Source organism: Arabidopsis lyrata (assembly GCF_000004255.2).
Source record: "Arabidopsis lyrata subsp. lyrata unplaced genomic scaffold ARALYscaffold_7, whole genome shotgun sequence".
Taxonomy (NCBI): Eukaryota; Viridiplantae; Streptophyta; class Magnoliopsida; order Brassicales; family Brassicaceae; genus Arabidopsis; species Arabidopsis lyrata.
This window is the reverse complement of record NW_003302549.1, coordinates 6961136-6980616: the sequence shown is the minus strand read 5'-3', so window position 1 is coordinate 6980616 and position 19481 is coordinate 6961136. Positions and strand designations below refer to the sequence as shown.

Genomic DNA, 19481 nt, shown 5'->3' with positions numbered 1-19481 from the left:
CGCCAAAAAAATTTCGCAAAAAAAATTGCGGAATCATTTTTCCCGCAAAAAAAATTTTTTGGCGGGAAAATTTTTTGGCGGGAAAAATTTTTACGGGACAATTTTACAAGGTTTTTTAAAGGTTTTTACAAGTGTTTTGGCGGGAAAATTGCGGGATCACTTTTCCCGCCAAAAAATATTTTGTATTTTGTGGACCTAATTTTGTTTCAAATAAGGGTAAAATGGTCATTAAAAATTAAAAGAGGACAAACTTAAAAATGGACTCTCAAAGAGGGCATTTTTAAAAAGGGGCATTTTTAACAATTTCTCAAGAAAAAAAAGGTATATTCAATAGGAAAAAAATTATAACAAAGAAAAAGAAAAAAGGGATATACTTTATTAAAATAAAAGGCAGCACTACGTTGAACGTACGGCTGTGATTTTATATCACATTCCGAAAAGTCACATTGGAGGATGTCGTCGTGTCGACACGTGACTAGCATGGTAGCTCTCACCACATAATAAAAAACACTCTGACTCAGTCTGAGGTTGACCCATTACCAAACAAAACAGAGAATCCAAGAGCAAAGGCGACTCTGTTGGGAAACTATAGACTACTCAAACCACTTCCGTCGCCGGCCAATTTACTCAGGCGGCGGTACTCTCACTGGACATGTAATTTTCTCTTTCGCGTACTTGCTGATTTATTTTTCTGTTTGTCACCGAGAGAGTCTACGCAAATTCTTTTGCGATTCTGTGAGCGATTTGGTAACGGAATTTAGGGTTTTTCTGTAGTCTGATTTGTGTACTTGTGTTGTTCGCAGATCTCAGAAATTAGGGTTTTTTTTTAAATTGTCTAGAGGTAACAATCACATGAAGAGGAACTTAGAGGGCAACGGTGACGACAAGCCTGAGCGAAAGCGTCCTGCTCTTGCTAGGTTATTTTGTCTTCATCTTCTCTGATTGTTTTTGAAAATTTCTTAGTATTAAAGACTTTTTTCTGGTCCTTTTGCGCAGTGTGATTGTTGAGGCTCTGAAAGTTGACAGTTTGCAGAAGCTTTGCTCGTCGTTGGAACCTATCCTCCGTCGAGTTGTAAGATTTGCTTACTCTCGTCTCTTTGAAAAGTTAGTTATGTTTAGGTATGAATCAGTTTTGTTTATTAGTACGGTATTGGTGCTGAGCAGGTTAGTGAGGAAGTGGAACGTGCTTTGGCAAAATTAGCCCCTGCTAGGCTTAATACAAGGTAACACCTTTTATTCAATGGCTTACATTAGTGGTCATGAAATTATATCCTGAGATTTCCGACTATATTTCAGTTCTGGGTCTTCTCCAAAACGAATTCGAGGTCTAGATGGCCGGAACTTGCAGCTGCATTTCAAGTCTAGGTTATCTCTCCCTTTATTCACTGGAGGAAGAGTGGAAGGAGATCAAGGTGCTGCTATCCATGTTGTATTGATTGATGCAAACACTCGCCGTCCTGTAACAGTTGGACCAGAAGCTTCCCTGAAGCTTGAGGTTGTTGTGCTCGGGGGTGACTTTAACAACGAAGATGATGAAGATTGGACCCAGGAAGAATTTGAAAGTCATGTTGTAAAAGAGCGTGAAGGAAAGAGACCTTTGCTTACTGGAGATTTGTGTGTTGTTCTCAAGGAAGGGGTAGGCACTTTGGGTGAGATTGTTTTCACGGATAATTCGAGCTGGATTCGAAGTCGCAAGTTCAGGCTTGGTTTAAGGGTACCCTCTGGGTACTGTGATGGCATACGCATACGTGAAGCAAAGACAGAAGCTTTCTCTGTTAAAGATCACAGGGGCGAATGTATGTGTTTTCTTAACTTGATCTCTTTTTGCCTTGTCCTTGCCCCTTCTTTTCTTCTAAATCAACGCGTTATTGGATTGTTATGTGCAGTGTACAAGAAGCATTATCCACCTGCTTTGAATGATGAGGTTTGGAGGTTAGAGAAGATTGGTAAAGATGGGGCCTTCCATAAGAGGCTAACCGCTGCAGGAATAGTCACTGTGGAAGGCTTTCTGAGAAAATTGGTCAGGGATTCTGCAAAACTACGAGCTGTGAGTGCCTATAACGTCAAGCTCATTGTTGTTGGATGAGAACATTTATTCAGTGCTCATGAATAATTATGATTTTTTTATGTTCGTCTAGATTCTTGGAAGTGGCATGTCAAATAAGATGTGGGAATTGCTAGTGGAGCACGCAAAAACATGTGTCCTAAGCGGTAAGCTTTATATCTACTATACTGAAGATTCAAGGAATGTTGGCGTTGTGTTCAATAACATCTACGAGTTAAGTGGCCTCATTTCTGGAGACCAATACATATCTGCTGATTCACTCTCTGAAAGCCAAAAGGTCTATCTCATTCTCCTTAATTTTTGACACTTATTTGCCTTATGATGTTTGGTATTATTGTTCTGGGAAACTCTGATTTACAGATCTTTGTTTTAGTGATGTGTGATTTTATATATTAGTTCTGTTATATGTATGCAGTAGTATAAAAAAATTGGTGTTTAATTCTGAAAGGTATATGTGGATGGACTGGTGAAGAAAGCATATGAAAATTGGAACCAGGTCGTGGAGTATGAAGGCAAATCTCTTTTAAACTTCAACCAGCCTGAGAGGTTGGATATTTCTCAGACTGATCCTGTAACAGCTCTGGCAAGTTACTCTACCGTGCCTCTTAGTCAGTTTCCTGAATTCGCAATTGAAGGTTGGCAAATCAGTCCCTTGTAAATTACTAAATCTCAGATATTGTGTTCTTCGTTCTGCATCGTAAGTTTATATCCTATTTCTATCTTTATTGCAGGCTATAATCAAACGCTGGCAACATCCCAGCCTCATAACCCACAAGCACAATTCGATTTTGTTTCGCAGCAAGATCAGTTTATGGGAATTCAGCAACCGCAAAGTCAACCTACCATAGAGAATGAAAATGTAACTGGGTTGGTTCTTGGTCCTCCATATTCATCCACAGGTGGGTACCAAGACATCAAATCATCTGTTGACCAGGAAAATCTTAATCCTTTCGAAGACTGGATAAACCCCAATGAGAACGACTTATTCGCAGAGGAAGAGATCCGGCAAAGAAGCCATGATATGTTAGCGAATGAGGACATGCAACAGCTTCTCCAGCTCTTTAGCATGGGAGGTGGCAATGGGGAAGATGGGTTTGCTTTCCCATCGTTTATGCATAATACACCAATGATGCAGGGATATAATGATGAGGACCGTGGGCGATCAGGAAAAGCGGTTGTTGGGTGGCTGAAGATAAAAGCTGCTATGAGATGGGGATTCTTCATAAGGAGGAAAGCTGCTGAGAGAAGAGCACAGATTGTGGAGCTTGATGATGGTGAATGAATAGTCAGGTTGCTTGATAGTGTATAGAAGCCCTGTACAGTATAGGGATGTATAGCAACATCACTTACCGATATTCGCATCGTCGCTATAGTTATTCGTTTATTGGGTTTTTGTTTACTTGACTTATCTATATATACATTTTTGGATGACTTTTAGCAAATAAATCCTGGAGTTGGAATGTATTTACAAGAGAATGCCATTGTCATTTATTGTTTAGATATGCAAAACTAAATCAAAGATATTACCTTCTAAAATCGTGGCCAACAAATCTTTTACAAAATATATAACCCCAACAAATTTTTTTATTTTGTTTCATGGATTCTGTTTTCTAAAAGAGTTTACGTAAGTGAATAATTAAACAAACGTGATATGTGATTTATTATGGTTTGGAACTTTGGCTTCTCATTTAAATTAATTCTCAAAGACAAAAATAAAACAAAATGTTATCCGACGTTCTCATTTATTAGGCGTTAAAATTAAAAGTGTTATCCAGTTTACTCCGGTTCTTTATTTAAAATAATTAAAAAAATTTCAAAGTTTCAAATATTATAAATATTTACTTTATAAAAGAAATATTATAATTGTTTAAACTTTTTAAAAAGTTAAACTTTATAAAACGTTTTAAATATTTATAATATTAAATTTTTTTGAAGTTTCAAATATCGTAAATATTTTAATTTTATAAGAATTTATAAGAATTTTAAACATTATAAATATTTAAACTTTATCAGACGTTTAAAAGTATTTATAATATTCACTCTATAAAAAGTTTATAATATTAATAATATTTGAACTCTATATAAATAAAAAAAAATCTATATACTATGGGAACCATTTAAAGCAAACTTTTAAATTGACCCAAATTATATGTTTTTAAATAAAAGTATTATCAAAAAGAAAAATAACAAAATAATGTTTAGTTTTACGGGGTAATATGGTGGAACGGGTTAAAGTCGATATTCATACGAGACGGTATATTACGGATGAAATCCAAGAATGTATATATACATTTTTGGAGTATCTTTAGCAAATAAATCATGGAGTTCCATCTAATTTACGAATTCATACAATTGACACTTATTATTTAGTTTTACAAAATAATCAAAATATTCACATAGAAAAATTATATAATTTATATGATAAAATTTTAAATATATATTAGTAGTATAAATTTGAAATCATTCAAGGAAATGTATACCACGGGGGAGATCCTAAAATTATTGGATTTTATAACAATAATAATTTATTATCTTGGATTTTATAACACTAATAATTTAGGTAACGGAATAATATAGACAGGTTTATATGGGATGACTGGTTTGGGTCGATATTAATAAATAACGGTATATCACGGATGAAATTCTAAAATTAACAATCAAAATACAATTATACAACCTTAAACACAAAACAAAACATACAATATTAACAAAACAAATACAACTTAAAATTTAAAAATTTTAGTTATACAAGTATCGACCCATGGTATACCGCGGAGTAAATTATTCAAAATTTTAAAATTGATCATACTTCGTTACTTAAAAAATGTATGTTTTCGTATCTCTATTTCAAAAATTGAAACCTAAACAATAGTAATCATACACTAAATAATACGGGAAAACGGCCTTTTTCAACCTCGACTATTTGCTGGCGGGTTTTTTCAACCCAAACTATGACCCCCAGTCGATTTTAACCCGAACCCATAAATAATACAAAATCAAAACCTAAACTAATGTAAATGAGCCGATTTCAACACGACGTGAAACAATGTTAGTTCGGAAATTAACAGTTCTCAAAGTTATTTGATTTTATTTTCAAGGTTTGATGAATGTTGTAGAGAGAGAATTACCCAAGGTTTAGTAACCGTTAACTTCCGAACTAACACCGTTCCGCGTCGTGTTGAAATCGGCTCATTTGCATTAGTTCAGGTTTCGATTTTGAATTAATTTTGGGTTTGGGTTGAAATCGACTAGGGATAATAGTTTGGGTTGGAAAAACCCGCCTGCAAATAGTTGAGGTTGAAAAAGGTCGTTTTCCCCTAAATAATACATAGATAGATATCTACATTTAAAAATACAAACTAATATGATATATCTTCAGTTAATCTTTTAAAAAATAACATTACATTTTTTTAAAAAATATAGCCCCGCGGTGTACCGCGGGTTAAATTCTAGTAGCTTATTATTATTAGACAGGAGAATAATCGATGAACCATATGAGAAAAAATGAAGACTAACCTTCAGCAGCTAGACAAGAAGCTGATTCTTTTTTCTATTTCAAACATGCAGATTTAATAGAAGACAGGCTAAGTATGGGCCTAGAAGCCCATTAATATCTTCTACTGAACGCCCACGCCCAACTTGTGGAAAAACATGTCTCTTGTCTTAATTTTTTTCCTTTTCACGTTGAGTTAAATAAAAAAAGTAGGAGAACCAAACAAGTAGATATATTAATTCGGTAAACCTAGTACAAATAAACTATAAGAATTTGTCACAATATTCTTAAGATTTGACTAACTCATGTAATAAACTTTTGGATATATTTTTATGTGTTTAACTGCTGTTTAATTTTGAAGAACTCAAATACTTTTTTTAAAAAAAAAATTATATAAAATAGTTTTTTTGAAAAACCTATCTAAGTTTTGGGATTTTTATTTTACATTTTATAGGGTCTAGAAAGTACATCCGTGTGGGGACTGATCACTGATTTTGTACTTGGATCCTTTGGTTAAAATGAAACTTGTCAATAAAGTAAAAGGCAGAAAAGTGGCGACTCGTGGCTATGGAGATCTATTTTAAAGCTGCGTCACTTGGCTATTCGTTTTATTCGATGTGATGTGGGTAATGGAGTAAAAGGCAGTTTCTGGTTTGATGTTTGGACTCCGTTTGGCCCTTTAATCAATTACATTGGTTTTGGTGGTCCAAGGTCACTGAGAATACCTATTAATGCTTCTATCTCCTCGGCTTGCTCTGACCTTGGATGGATCTTACCTAGCGCAAGATCTGTTCAGACTCTAAACCTGCAGGCTCATCTGACAACCATCCCTCTTCCTAGCTCATGTTCTCTTGAAGACTCCTATGGTTGGTTTTCTGATGGTATAAATTGTAGGGGTTTCTCCTCTGCTAAAACTTGGTCAATCCTCAGACCTGCTGCTCCAAAAAAGAACTGGTTCAATGCTATTTGGTTTAAAGGAGCATCGCCAAAACATGCTTTCTTAATGTGGATCTCTCAGCTTGACAGGTTACCCACAAGGATGAGGCTGGCGTCTTGGGGCATGGACGTTCCCACCGCCTGCTGCCTCTGTGATGGTCATGATGAGACCAGGGACCACCTTATGCTCTCTTGCTCTTGCAGCGTAGTGATTTGGCAGCTTGCTCAAACTCGGCTCGGTATTCTGCCCACGGTCTTCAGTTCTTGGACAGCCCTGCTTTCCTGGACAAAAGCTACTTCCAGCAGATCTCCTTCTCTCCTTCGGAAAATTGTTACTCATGCAATTGTTTATGGGATCTGGAAGCAAAGAAACAATCTTCTTCACAATCAGCAAGTCATCCCATCCTCTACGGTGTTTCGGGAAGTAGATCGGCATGTTCGAAACTCAATCAACGCGAGAAGATCCCTGAAGAAGTTTGCTAGTCTGCTGCAACTTTGGCTTTAATGAGATATTTGCGTTTTTTCTCATTTGCTTATGCTATCTTGTTTTTTATTTCTTTTTTGGCAAGATAGTATAGTTTTAGGCCCAGCTATTTGTAAAGCCTCAACTTTTCATTTTTAATGATATTTACAAGTTTATCAAAAAAAAAAAACTTGTCAATAAAGATAAGTCATCACAAGTAAGGGAGATCTTAGCTGTGTTCCATACGCCCATCTAGAAAAGCGACGATGGTCAAGATTAAATAACTGTATTTGAAAAACCAAAACCGCGTCTCCAACTCCAAAGCCAAAATCTAACCATCACTTTCCATCTTCTGTAAATGCAAGAGCTACTAAGTTTTGAATTAGTTCACGATGTAACTCAGAATTTCTCAAAAACTCTTTCGATTAATAGAAAATATGTTTACAAGGTTTCTCCTTTAACACTATTTTCTATTCTCACTAAGTCTTGTTCATTAATCACAGACCGATTAAGAACAATAACTCTCCTTAAAACCCTTAGCTCTCTTTAAGCCTCTAGTTCTCTATTTCTCTCAAACTAAGACTTAATAGCTAGGAATTCTCTCTAGTGATTGTGCTAAGCTTTCTACAAGCCTTAGCACCCTATTTATACTAAATAGGTTGAGACCATACAACAGGTCGATTTCCAATTCTAAAACTAATTGGAATGGACAATTTCCTTTTTCTTTATGGAATAGGAAATTGTCCTTTGTCTTCATGTTTTCCTTTTCTTCTTGCAAAAGGAAACTCTTCAGTCTTCTAGAATCTTCTCTAAGCTTCTAGTCTTCACTTCAAACCGCCATAACAAGATTCTGCATATTTCCTTAATCTTGTTCATGTTGCTCTGTTCTCTTGAGTTACTTCTTGACTTAGTTCAGGTACTCCTTCAGAAGCTGCATCTTCAATCTCCCCCTTTTTAATCTTGTGTCTCTCAAGCACCTGCATTTGAAATCTTCTATCTTTTGTAGACATTTTTCATCACAAGCAATCACAGACTTTAAACAATCGAAGTTATTAAAAATTTTAGCAATTTCGTCCAACAAAGACTAACTCCCCCTAAATCTGACAAAGTCTGAAAAACAAGCAACAACAAAGTCTGGAGTTCAAAAAAAAATCAAATAACTACTCCCCCACAACACATGAACTCCCCCAGACTCACAGCCATACTCCTTTCTCCCCCTGCTTGAGAGCTCAAGGTTAAAAACCAAACTTCCTATAGTCTTTTGGACAAAGGATGACTGAGAACAAGTTGTTGAATCACTCCATTCATCTTGGAAATAGCCTGAGCTGTGTCTAACAAGGCCATAAACATTCCCTCTCTATCATCCTCATCAGGGTGTGGCAGACGGATGCTTCCAATGTCCACAACAGTATATCCTTGATACTCTGGATTAAACTGAGAAGAAGGATATACATTTTGAGGAGCAGCTCTTGAAGTATTTGGCTGAGTGCTAGCTTTTGCTTTGCCCTTCATCCTTTCAGTGTAAGCTTGACCAGTTCTGACATCCTTTTTGTAGAACTTAGGAGTCACAAACTTTTCTCCAGGAAAGATTGTCACTTCTTTTTGACTTATGAGCATCCCATATATGATTCGGGGAAACACCAACCATCTTTCATCCTTATTCTGAACAGGTGACATCACTTGATTGAAAATCATCTTCCCAACATCAAATCTGATCCCATGAAAGATTTTGTAGATAAGCTGAGCTCTTTCAACTGAGACATAGTCTGGATTAGACGAAGGGATCCAATTCTGAGCTGTGATACGAAGAAGTGCTCCAACTCGTGGTGAAAGATTCTTAAAAATCAAGTCATCCCAGCCTGTTTTCTCTTCTTCACTTAAGATTTCTGCAAGCTTTTCTTTTCCAATAGAATCAGCCTCACTATCTGCCTTTAACTCATCTTTGTTCAACTCTTTGAACCCAAGAGACTTGTTGATTTTCTGAGAGGAAAACTCATAAACATGTTCTCTGACGAATACACTGACTTTCTCAGAATTTTCTTCAGACTTCTCAGAAGGGAGATTAGCATAAAACTCAGCAATTACCTCCTTCACATAACTGCCTAGATTCGTTACAGTGGGTTCCAACTTTGCAGATTTGATCAAAGCTAAAAATCCCCAAGTATCTTCTTTTTCTAAATCAATCAAGCGTTCCTCAACTAAACTCCTATCCTTAAATAAAGCATACCTTTCTCGAGCTTGAGGAGATGAGAATAGCTTAGATCGAAAGCTTTTCTTGGGTTTGCTTTTACCTGAACCAGAAGCGTTGAGAGATTTGTTCTTCTTTGAACTTGGTTCAGCATTCTTCTGTTTCTTCTTTGGAGGAGCTAGACCTAGCTGTTTGAAGACTCTCTTCTTACGAGCTTCTTTTTCCTTCTGATTCTTCTGGAATTGATCTTCAACAGTCAGCTCAGTGGGCTCAAGTTCAACATCTGAGACGTGGATTGGTTCATCTCCAACCCTTTCCTCTGGTACTTCAACATGTCTGTCATCTATTTCTTCTTCTATCTGTTCTGCATGTGACCCGATAACATTCTGTTCAGCTTGTTCTGAGAAAGTAGAATCTTGCTTCTGATTCTGCTCTGATTGATCACGAATTTCATCATTCTGAGATGAAATCAAACCTGCTTCTTCAAATTGTTCAGAAGGAACCTTAGAATCTCTGTCAGGTTTCTTTGATTCCACTACATCTTGCTTATCTTCACCAGATCCACCACTCTTAGTTCCTTCGCTTGCAGTGGCGAATGAATCTTCATCGTTGTCATATGGAACCAGAGATAAAGAAGCAACTGTAGATCTGACTGGTTCTTCGATGGGTTCATCAACAAATTGTGGGTTTTCTGCACCACCATCAGACCGACTTTCTCTAGCCTGTCTTCTTCCTCCGATTGGTCCTCTTCGTGTAGCTTTCACCATTCTTACGATTTGAGAACTTTTCTGCAGTGAATTTCTCGCTTCTCTTGTTTCTTAGGGTTTTAAAAACTTTTTTTTTTTTCAATTAGCCTCTTTGTCTTTCTCCCCGAGAATCTTTTCACCAAGATTTGAGTAAATCTTGTTATGATTGCATATCCCTTTTTTAAAATTCAAAAAACTCGATTTTTGCCAAAAACAAAACGGAATAAACCATTCTTGGAGCTTCTAATGTGATAAACCGAACTAGAAATATTGAATTGAACCGTATCTTCATAACCATATCAGCTCTCTTGTTCTCTGACTGAGTCAGATCATAGTTCACATACTCCAAGTGAATTTCTTAATGTGACAAACCTGTTGAAGTCCAATGCCTTTGTAAAAATATCTGCAAGCTGAATCTCTGTCCCAACATGATCAATCTGAACCTTCTTTTCTTCAACCAATTCTCGAATAAAGTGATGTCTCACATCAATATGTTTAGTTCTTGAATGTTGAACCGGATTTTTAGAGATATCTATAGCACTCTGATTATCACAGTAGACTTGAAAAACTCCAGCGTCGATTCCATAATCTGCTAACATTTGCTTCATCCAAAGTAACTGAGTGCAACAACTTCCCATGGCAATATACTCAGATTCTGCGGTGGATATTGACACAGAGTTTTGCTTCTTACTCAACCACGCAATTAGATTGTTTCCAAGAAAGAAACATCCTCCACTTGTACTTTTTCTGTCATTCACATTTCCAGCATAATCAGCATCACAGTAACCAACCAGATTTTGATTTGAGTTTCTTGAATACCAAATACCAAGATCTACAGTTCCTTTGACATACTTCAGAATTCTCTTCACAGCTTCAAGATGAGACTGTTTAGGCTTTGCTTGATATCTAGCACAAACTCCAACACTCAGACATAAATCAGGCCTACTAGCAGTTAGATATAAGAGACTTCCAATCATTCCTCTGTAAGTTTTGACGTTTACATCTGTTCCATTTTCATCTCTTGATAATTTCAATGAGGTACTCATAGGAGTTTTAGCTTCTTTGCATTTATCCATTTGAAACTTCTTCAAGATCTTCTTAGCATAAGTACTCTGTGTGATGTAGATTCCTTCATCCGATTGAACTATCTGCAATCCCAAGAAATACTTCAATTCACCTACCAAACTCATTTCAAACTCTTTTGTCATGTTCTCTATAAACTGATCCACCAACTTCTGAGAAGTACTCCCGAAAATAATATCATCAACATAAATCTGCACCATCATGATCTCTTTGTTTTCTTCAAGAATAAACAAAGTTTTATCAACACTTCCTCTGTTGTAGCCTTTCTCAAGCAGAAAGTTAGTCAGCCTTTCATACCATGCTCTAGGTGCTTGTTTGAGTCCATATAGAGCCTTCTTTAGCTTGAAAACATACTCAGGTTTCATCATATCTTCAAATCCTTTAGGTTGCTCAACATATACTTCTTCTTGTAGTATACCATTTAGAAAAGCACTTTTAACATCCATTTGATGAACCGTGAAGTTAAGAATACAAGCCATTCCCAAGAAAAGTCTGATTGATTCAAGTCTTGCTACAGGTGCAAACGTTTCTTCAAAGTCAACACCTTCGATTTGATTATACCCTTGTGCTACCAATCTTGCTTTATTTCTGACAACTACTCCTTTTTCATCACTCTTGTTCTTAAAAATCCATTTGGTTCCTATAATATTTGTATCCGCAGGTCGTTTAACCAATTCCCAAACTTCATTTCTTTCGAACTGTTCTAGCTCTTCCTGCATAGCAATGATCCAGAAATTATCTTCAAGTGCTTCAACATGATTTTTTGGTTCAACGGATGAAACAAAGCATTGAAACTGCAAAGTTTCCCATTCTGCAAAATTACTTGTCATCTTCTTGAAATCAAGCTTTACACCTCTGGTTTTCATCGGATCTTGGAGATCTCCAATGATGTCTGATGATGAATGATTTTTGTGTACCTGAATTTTCTGAGCTTCTTTGTGACTATCTTCTTGTTCTATCGATGAACCATCCACTTTTTCTTTAACCTCTTTATTGGTTATCTCATCCAGTTCTGTGTCACTTTCTTCAAGTTCTTCACTAACCTTTGACACATAATGATCATCAAATACAACATTAACTGATTCCATAATAGCACACGTTCTTTTGTTGTAGATTCTGAATGCTGTACTAGTCTCTGAGTAACCCAGAAACATGCCTTCATCACTTCTGGAATCAAATTTTCCAAGGTAGTCTTTGTCATTCAGTATATAGCATCTGCATCCAAACACGTGAAAGTAGCTCAGATTCGGAGTCTTTCCTTTCCATAACTCATATGGAGTCTTCATCGAATCTCTTCTCACATAGACCCTATTGACGATATAGCATGATGTGTTTATTGCTTCTGCCCAAAACCTCTGTGGAACCTGATTTCCATGCATCATTGCTCTAGCCATCTCTTGAAGAGTTCTATTCTTCCTTTCTACAACCCCATTTTGTTGAGGTGTTCTTGGAGCTGAAAACTGATGTGCAATTCCATGCTTTTCACAAAAATCTTTCATGGATTCATTTTGAAATTCTCCACCATGATCACTTCTTATTCTTTTAATACCTCCTCTCTCATTGATAAGCTGAAGAGCCCATATTCTGAAACTATCTGCTGCGTCTGACTTCTCTCGAATGAATCTCACCCATGTATATCTAGAAAAATCGTCTACCAATACAAACACATACTTCTTCCCAGCTATGCTTTCAATTGGCATTGGCCCCATTAAATCCATATGAACCAAATCAAGTGCTGACTTAGTCTGAACATCTGGAACTTTCTTGTGCTGCACTTTGACTTGTTTCCCTTGATTACATGGACCACACATCATCTTATCTTCATCTTTAAGCTTAGGAACTCCTCGGATAATTTCTTTGTCAACCAAAGTAGTCAGATTTCTTGTATTCATGTGACCTAGACGTTGATGCCATAGATTAAGGTTGTCTCGTGCAGAGAAACAGTTGGTTGTACGGTTTTCCCACATGTAACAATTGTTTCCTGTTCTCTTACCTCCTAGAACAATGTCACCGGTTTCATCAAATGCTTTACAATCTTCTTTAGTGAAAGTAACTTCTAGACCTTCGTCACACAACTGACTTACACTAATAAGATTAGCCTTTAATCCACGAACAAGATAGACATTCATCAGCTGAGGTAGCTCTACATCACTAGTTTTTCCTTTACCTTGTATGTCTCCATGACCTCCATCACCAAAAGTCACTTTACCTCCTTTGATTTTCTTGATGTCTTGTAAGTAATCTTTTGTGCCTGTCATATGGCGTGAACACCCACTATCAAAGTACCAAGGACTCTTTTTCTCGCATTCCTCTGTGACTAACGCCATGTTGCATCTAAAACCAAGTCCTGCTCTACTTCCTGTATCTCTTTCTGCAGTTCTTCTGACTAGAGTTGGATATAGATCAATTTTCTTTACCCAGATTTGATGTTTATATCCATTCCATGTAAACTTCCTTTGATACCTGAGTTTTCCCACTTTCTCCCAGTACTTGTAACAATGAATCTTTATGTGCCCAATCTTTCCACAGAAATAGCATCCGATGCCTTTGAAAACACTTTTTCTTGATTCATCTTGTGCATGATGAGATATTCCTCCAGACACAAACTTGGTTTGACCTGTGCTTGTTTCTCCATGACCAGTGTACCCTAGTCCTTTGTTTGTTTTTTCCGTCCTTCCATAGCTTAGAATCTGATCTAGTTGTTTTGTTCCAGCAAACATGTGAATCTTCCGATGTTGTTGATTAAGTTCTGTTTGTAGTCCTGCAGATATCTTCCTTTCAGCGATCAGTTCTTTCTCCAAATTATCAGCTTTAGCAGACAAGCTTAGTTTTTCTTTCATCAAACTCAAACTTTCTTTGCTAATCTTCTTTTCATCTTCTAGTTGATTCTGTAATAGTTCAACAAGTGATTCGAGACGTATCTTTTCTTTTAGCAAATCTTGATTTTCTGTACCAAGTTTAATCAAAGTTTCTCTCACCTCTTTGTAACTTTCAACAAAATTCACTTGTTGTTCCTCATCTGATTCAGAGTCAGTTTCTTCTTCACCTTCAACAAACTCAGTAATGCCTATCAATGCTACATAATTTAAGATATCTTCTTCCTCACTCTCTTCCTCAGATTCTTCTTCAATACCAATCATTGATTTTTCTTTTCGACTACTGATACAGTCATCTTGAGCATGTCCCATTCCTTTGCATGTTGTGCATTTAGTTTCTCTTTTCTTGACTGTTGGACATTCACGAATAAAGTGTCCATACCCTTTACATTCATGACATTGCATGTCAGCTTTCTTTGATGGTTTGGTATCGTCAGTATTCTTTTTGAAAGATCCAAACTTCTTCTGTCCTTGTCCTTGTTCTGCTCTTTTCAACAACCGATCAAACCTTCGAACTAACAGACTCAATGAATCTTCTTCTTCTGCTTGAGATTTGCTTTCACAAGATGTCAACGCCAACCCTTTTGGTTTCTTAGTTCCTCCTAATTCAAGCTCATGAGCCTGAAGCATCCCTACAACTTCAGCAAAACTGAGAGTATCAGTATTATTTGACACTGTTAGAGCTGTTTTGTACGCCATAAATCTTGAAGGTAGACATCTTAGAAATTTCTTGACCAACTTCTTGTCTTTATACTTCTTCCCAAGCGTTAAAGCTTCTTGCGCCAATGAACTTAGTTTAGAGCTAAAATCAGAGATTGAATCTTGCTCATCCATCTTCAGATTCTCGAATCTTGAAGCTATCAAATCTTTTCTTGAAGTCTGAACCTTAATCGTTCCCTCATAGTGTATTTGCAGAATATCCCAAGCTTCCTTAGCAGTTTCACAGCCCTGAATTAAGTCAAATTGTTTCCTTCCAACACTGCAGTGAATAGCTGTGAGAGCTCTAGCATTGAATTTAGACTTTTTCTTCTCATCTTCAGTCCAGTCTGACTCGGGTTTGGCTGTGAAGCTTCCATCTTCATTCTTAATTTGTGGTTCTTTCCATTCTTCCAAGACAGCTTTCCAAGCTAACACATCTATCCCTCTTATCACAGATTTGATTCTTGACTTCCAAAAACCATAGTTACAATCGTCTAGAACAACCTTCGCGTTTTTAAGCAGTTCTTGATAGCTCTCCATCTTTTCCACAAGACCTCACCTGTATGTAATCTTCACAAGCGACCGCTCTGATACCAATTGTAAATGCAAGAGCTACTAAGTTTTGAATTAGTTCACGATGTAACTCAGAATTTCTCAAAAACTCTTTCGATTAATAGAAAATATGTTTACAAGGTTTCTCCTTTAACACTATTTTCTATTCTCACTAAGTCTTGTTCATTAATCACAGACCGATTAAGAACAATAACTCTCCTTAAAACCCTTAGCTCTCTTTAAGCCTCTAGTTCTCTATTTCTCTCAAACTAAGACTTAATAGCTAGGAATTCTCTCTAGTGATTGTGCTAAGCTTTCTACAAGCCTTAGCACCCTATTTATACTAAATAGGTTGAGACCATACAACAGGTCGATTTCCAATTCTAAAACTAATTGGAATGGACAATTTCCTTTTTCTTTATGGAATAGGAAATTGTCCTTTGTCTTCATGTTTTCCTTTTCTTCTTGCAAAAGGAAACTCTTCAGTCTTCTAGAATCTTCTCTAAGCTTCTAGTCTTCACTTCAAACCGCCATAACAAGATTCTGCATATTTCCTTAATCTTGTTCATGTTGCTCTGTTCTCTTGAGTTACTTCTTGACTTAGTTCAGGTACTCCTTCAGAAGCTGCATCTTCATCTTCCAGCTGTCCGAATCAGGACGCGCCTTTTTCTTCACCAAACCCATCGTCCCAAACCGAACCTTCCTCTCTGACTGCCTCTGCTCTTACTATAAATACAACCAATCCATCCTCATCCAGAACCCAACAAATCTACTCTCAAAAACCACAAAAAAGAATATATATATTTAATTGGCAATGGCGATGATCAGTTACTCCACCGTTGTGGTTGCTCTGCTTGCTTCTTTTATGATTTGCTCTGTTTCCGCCAATTTTCAACGAGACGTGGAGATAACTTGGGGAGACGGACGTGGACAGATCACAAACAACGGTGATCTTCTCACTCTCTCTCTCGACAAAGCATCAGGCTCAGGATTCCAATCCAAGAACGAATATTTGTTCGGTAAAATCGACATGCAGATCAAGCTTGTTGCCGGAAACTCAGCTGGAACTGTCACCGCTTACTATGTAAGTCCATTTCCTTTAGTGTTGTTCTAAAGTACACATATTTAGAGTGATTAGGCTAAATGGGTTTTTGTTTGGTTCTACGTACAGTTGAAATCTCCTGGATCTACATGGGACGAGATTGATTTCGAGTTCTTGGGAAACCTAAGTGGAGATCCTTACACACTTCATACCAATGTCTTTACGCAAGGCAAAGGTGATAGAGAACAACAATTCAAACTCTGGTTCGATCCCACCAGTGATTTCCACACTTACTCTATCCTCTGGAACCCACAACGCATCATGTAAGTCTAGATACTATATTAGGTTTTACTTTTGATTACTTAATTAGAAACCTTAGAAAAAATAAAAATAAATGAACCGAAATCTTGAACACTCTTTTGAATCTAATCTTGTTTTTTTATTTTTTTCCTATGTATTCAGATTCTCCGTGGATGGAACTCCAATAAGAGAATTCAAGAACATGGAATCTCAAGGAACTCTGTTTCCTAAGAATCAGCCGATGAGAATGTACTCGAGTCTATGGAACGCTGAAGACTGGGCCACAAGGGGTGGTCTCGTCAAAACCGACTGGTCTAAAGCTCCCTTCACAGCTTCCTACCGCGGCTTCAACGAAGAAGCTTGCGTCGTGATCAACGGGCAGTCGTCCTGCCCAAACGGGTCAGGACAAGGAAGTAGTGGTTCGTGGTTGTCCCAGGAGCTAGACTCGACCGGTCAAGAACAGATGAGATGGGTGCAGAATAACTACATGATATACAATTACTGTACGGACGCTAAGAGGTTCCCTCAAGGTCTTCCACGCGAGTGTCTAGCTGTGTAAAGCTTTTAAACAATTGATCCAAAGCTATGAAAAATAATACTATTCTTTGATTCAACATTTAAACTATCTGATGTTTGATTACATCTGCTTTTTTTTATTCATTCTACGTAAGTATATGTGTATCACTTTACCAAAATAAAACATTTGAACGGATGACCGGAAAATTAAAGTCATAAACCAATGAACAGTTTAAACGAAAAAGTTCCTGAACATTATTTACTGAGATTCTATTATTGATTCCTCAAGCATAAGCTATAAAGTATATGCTATTTGATTATTAAATAATCCAATCTTTTATCGATAACAATGGTTGATTTATTTAACACTTTCTTTTTCACAATTTAACCCTCCACATTATCTTCTCTCTTCGACCTAATAATTCAACATTCATTTCAATTTTAACCTCTACAATAATTTTATTTAATAATTTTCAACATTCTACCTCACTCTTTTATTTCATATTATTTTTCTTCTTTATGTTTTCTGTTTTTATGATTGTATACTAATAACGATTAGCGATTGAAACTAAATAAAAATAGTTAAAAGAGTTAATCATATGTTTTCTTTGTTATTTTAGATTCTTAATTTTTCCAAGTAATACAAAAATGAAGAAAAAAAATATAGAAATTATTATGAAAACATATAAAGTTACAAAAAAAAGTAAAATGCAATATAATATATTAATGAGCATACAACACATTTTAATAAAACACACATAACTTAGTTAGTACAACAAACTTAAAAAGACGGATTATTTTGAGGTTGGTTGGAAAATTTATTTTGAAATTGATAATTATTGTGATTTGTATAGTTTAAAGATTTTTGGATATTAAATAGATTATTATTGGAATCCATTCCAAAAAAAAGATGAGTTCTTTTATCCAAATAAAATAAAACAAGTCTCTATTAATAGAGTATAAAAATTGATGAATTTTGATATATATAAAAAATATATAAAAAGATTAAGGGAGACTCACAAAAATGCCCCTTTTTTAATACCCCTTTTCAAAAATGCCCCCTTTGGCTGTCCATTTTTAAAAATACCCCTTTTTATGTACAAAATGACTAAATTACCCTTCTTTTAATAAAAGATATCACAAATATATAAGGAAATATAACAAAATTAGGTCCACAAAATACAAAATATTTTTTGGCGGGAAAAGTGATCCCGCAATTTTTCCCGCCAAAACACTTGTAAAAACTTGTAAAAAACCTTTAAAATACCTTGTAAAATTTTCCCGTAAAACTTTTTCCCGCCAAAAAATTTTTTTTGCGGGAAAAGTGATTCCGCAATTTTTTTGGCGTTAAATTTTTGGCGGGAAAATTTTTCCCGCCAAAAATTTACAAGGTATTTATAAGGTTTTACAATGTATTTTAATAGGTTTTACAACGTATTTATAAGGTATTTATAAGATATTATAAGATTTTACAAGCTATTTTATAAGGTTTTACAAGTTATAAGATTTTACAAGTTTTCTATAAGGTTTTACAAGTTGTAAATACTTTATAAAACCTTATAAGTACCTTGTAAAACCTTTTAAAATACATTGTAAAACTTTACAAAACACTTGTAAATACTCTGTAAAACCTTTAAAATACCTTGTAAATTTTTCCCGCCAAAAAAATTGCGGAATAACTTTTCCCGCAAAAAAATATTTTTGGCGGGAAAAATTTTTGCGGAAAAATTTTACAAGGTATTTTAAAGGTTTTTACAAGTGTTTTGGCGGGAAAATTGGGGATCACTTTTCCCGCCAAAAAATATTTTGTATTTTGTGGACCTAATTTTGTTTCAAATAAGGGTAAAATGGTCATTAAAAATTAAAAGAGGGCAAACTTAAAAATGGACTCTCAAAGGGGGCATTTTTGAAAAGGGGTATTGAAAAAGGGGCATTTTTAACAATTTCTCTAATTATAATAAGGGAAAGTTACTAGACTAACCCAAATTATGAGTTTAATTACTAGAATGTCTCGATAAGTTTAGGAGTTAAATGAGTTATTTTCATGACCATAATACCCTTACTCTCGTTGTTAGGAATAAAGAAAAGTCAAAAATACCCTTAAATATATTTAAAAAACGTGGTGAAAAAAATTTGGAAAAAAAAATTATTTGAAAAATCTGCTGGGTTAGTTGTGACAGGTTTATTTACCATGACAGACTTATTTTTCTATGACAGATTTTTTGCGACAGATTTTTTTTCTCCTACAGATATTTAATTTATAGCAGATTTTTTTCTCACGACAGACTTATTTTATGATGACACCACAGACTTTCGTAATTTTGACAGATTTATTAAAATGTGTGGCAGATTTATTGTTTTAGTGGCGTCAGACTTATATTTTTCGAGAAAAATATGTCATAATGTAGAAGATCTGTTATTAAAAATATAATTACTAGTTTGACTTATTAGTGATAACAGATTTATTTTATGTTATGACAGTTTTTTTTTTTCTTAACAAAAATCTGGAGTGTGATAGCAGA

General features: G+C 35.7%; 2 protein-coding genes across 4 annotated transcripts; both read left to right on the top strand.

The window, feature by feature from the left end:
- Positions 1-516: 516 nt before the first annotated feature.
- On the top strand, positions 517-3529 carry LOC9305726 (calmodulin-binding protein 60 D). 3 transcript variants are annotated; one of them, XM_021017728.1, is made up of 10 exons: positions 541-586; positions 723-747; positions 840-917; positions 997-1072; positions 1165-1223; positions 1297-1796; positions 1887-2047; positions 2139-2342; positions 2514-2700; positions 2797-3529. In XM_021017728.1, exons 3-10 carry the CDS (start codon positions 853-855, stop codon positions 3345-3347), a joined length of 1803 nt encoding a protein of 600 aa, XP_020873387.1. In that variant the 5' UTR covers positions 541-586; positions 723-747; positions 840-852; the 3' UTR covers positions 3348-3529. The 3 variants fall into 3 exon arrangements, with proteins under 3 accessions (XP_020873386.1, XP_020873385.1, XP_020873387.1); XM_021017727.1 differs by lacking the exon at positions 723-747 and having other exon boundaries at positions 517-654; XM_021017726.1 differs by lacking the exon at positions 723-747 and having other exon boundaries at positions 518-654; positions 804-917.
- A 12334-nt stretch (positions 3530-15863) lies between these two features.
- Positions 15864-17172, top strand: LOC9305725 (probable xyloglucan endotransglucosylase/hydrolase protein 23). The gene is made up of 3 exons (XM_002869608.2): positions 15864-16185; positions 16273-16466; positions 16606-17172. The coding sequence occupies exons 1-3, from the start codon at positions 15916-15918 to the stop codon at positions 17000-17002; spliced, it is 861 nt and encodes a 286-aa protein (XP_002869654.1). The 5' UTR covers positions 15864-15915; the 3' UTR covers positions 17003-17172.
- Positions 17173-19481: the final 2309 nt, after the last annotated feature.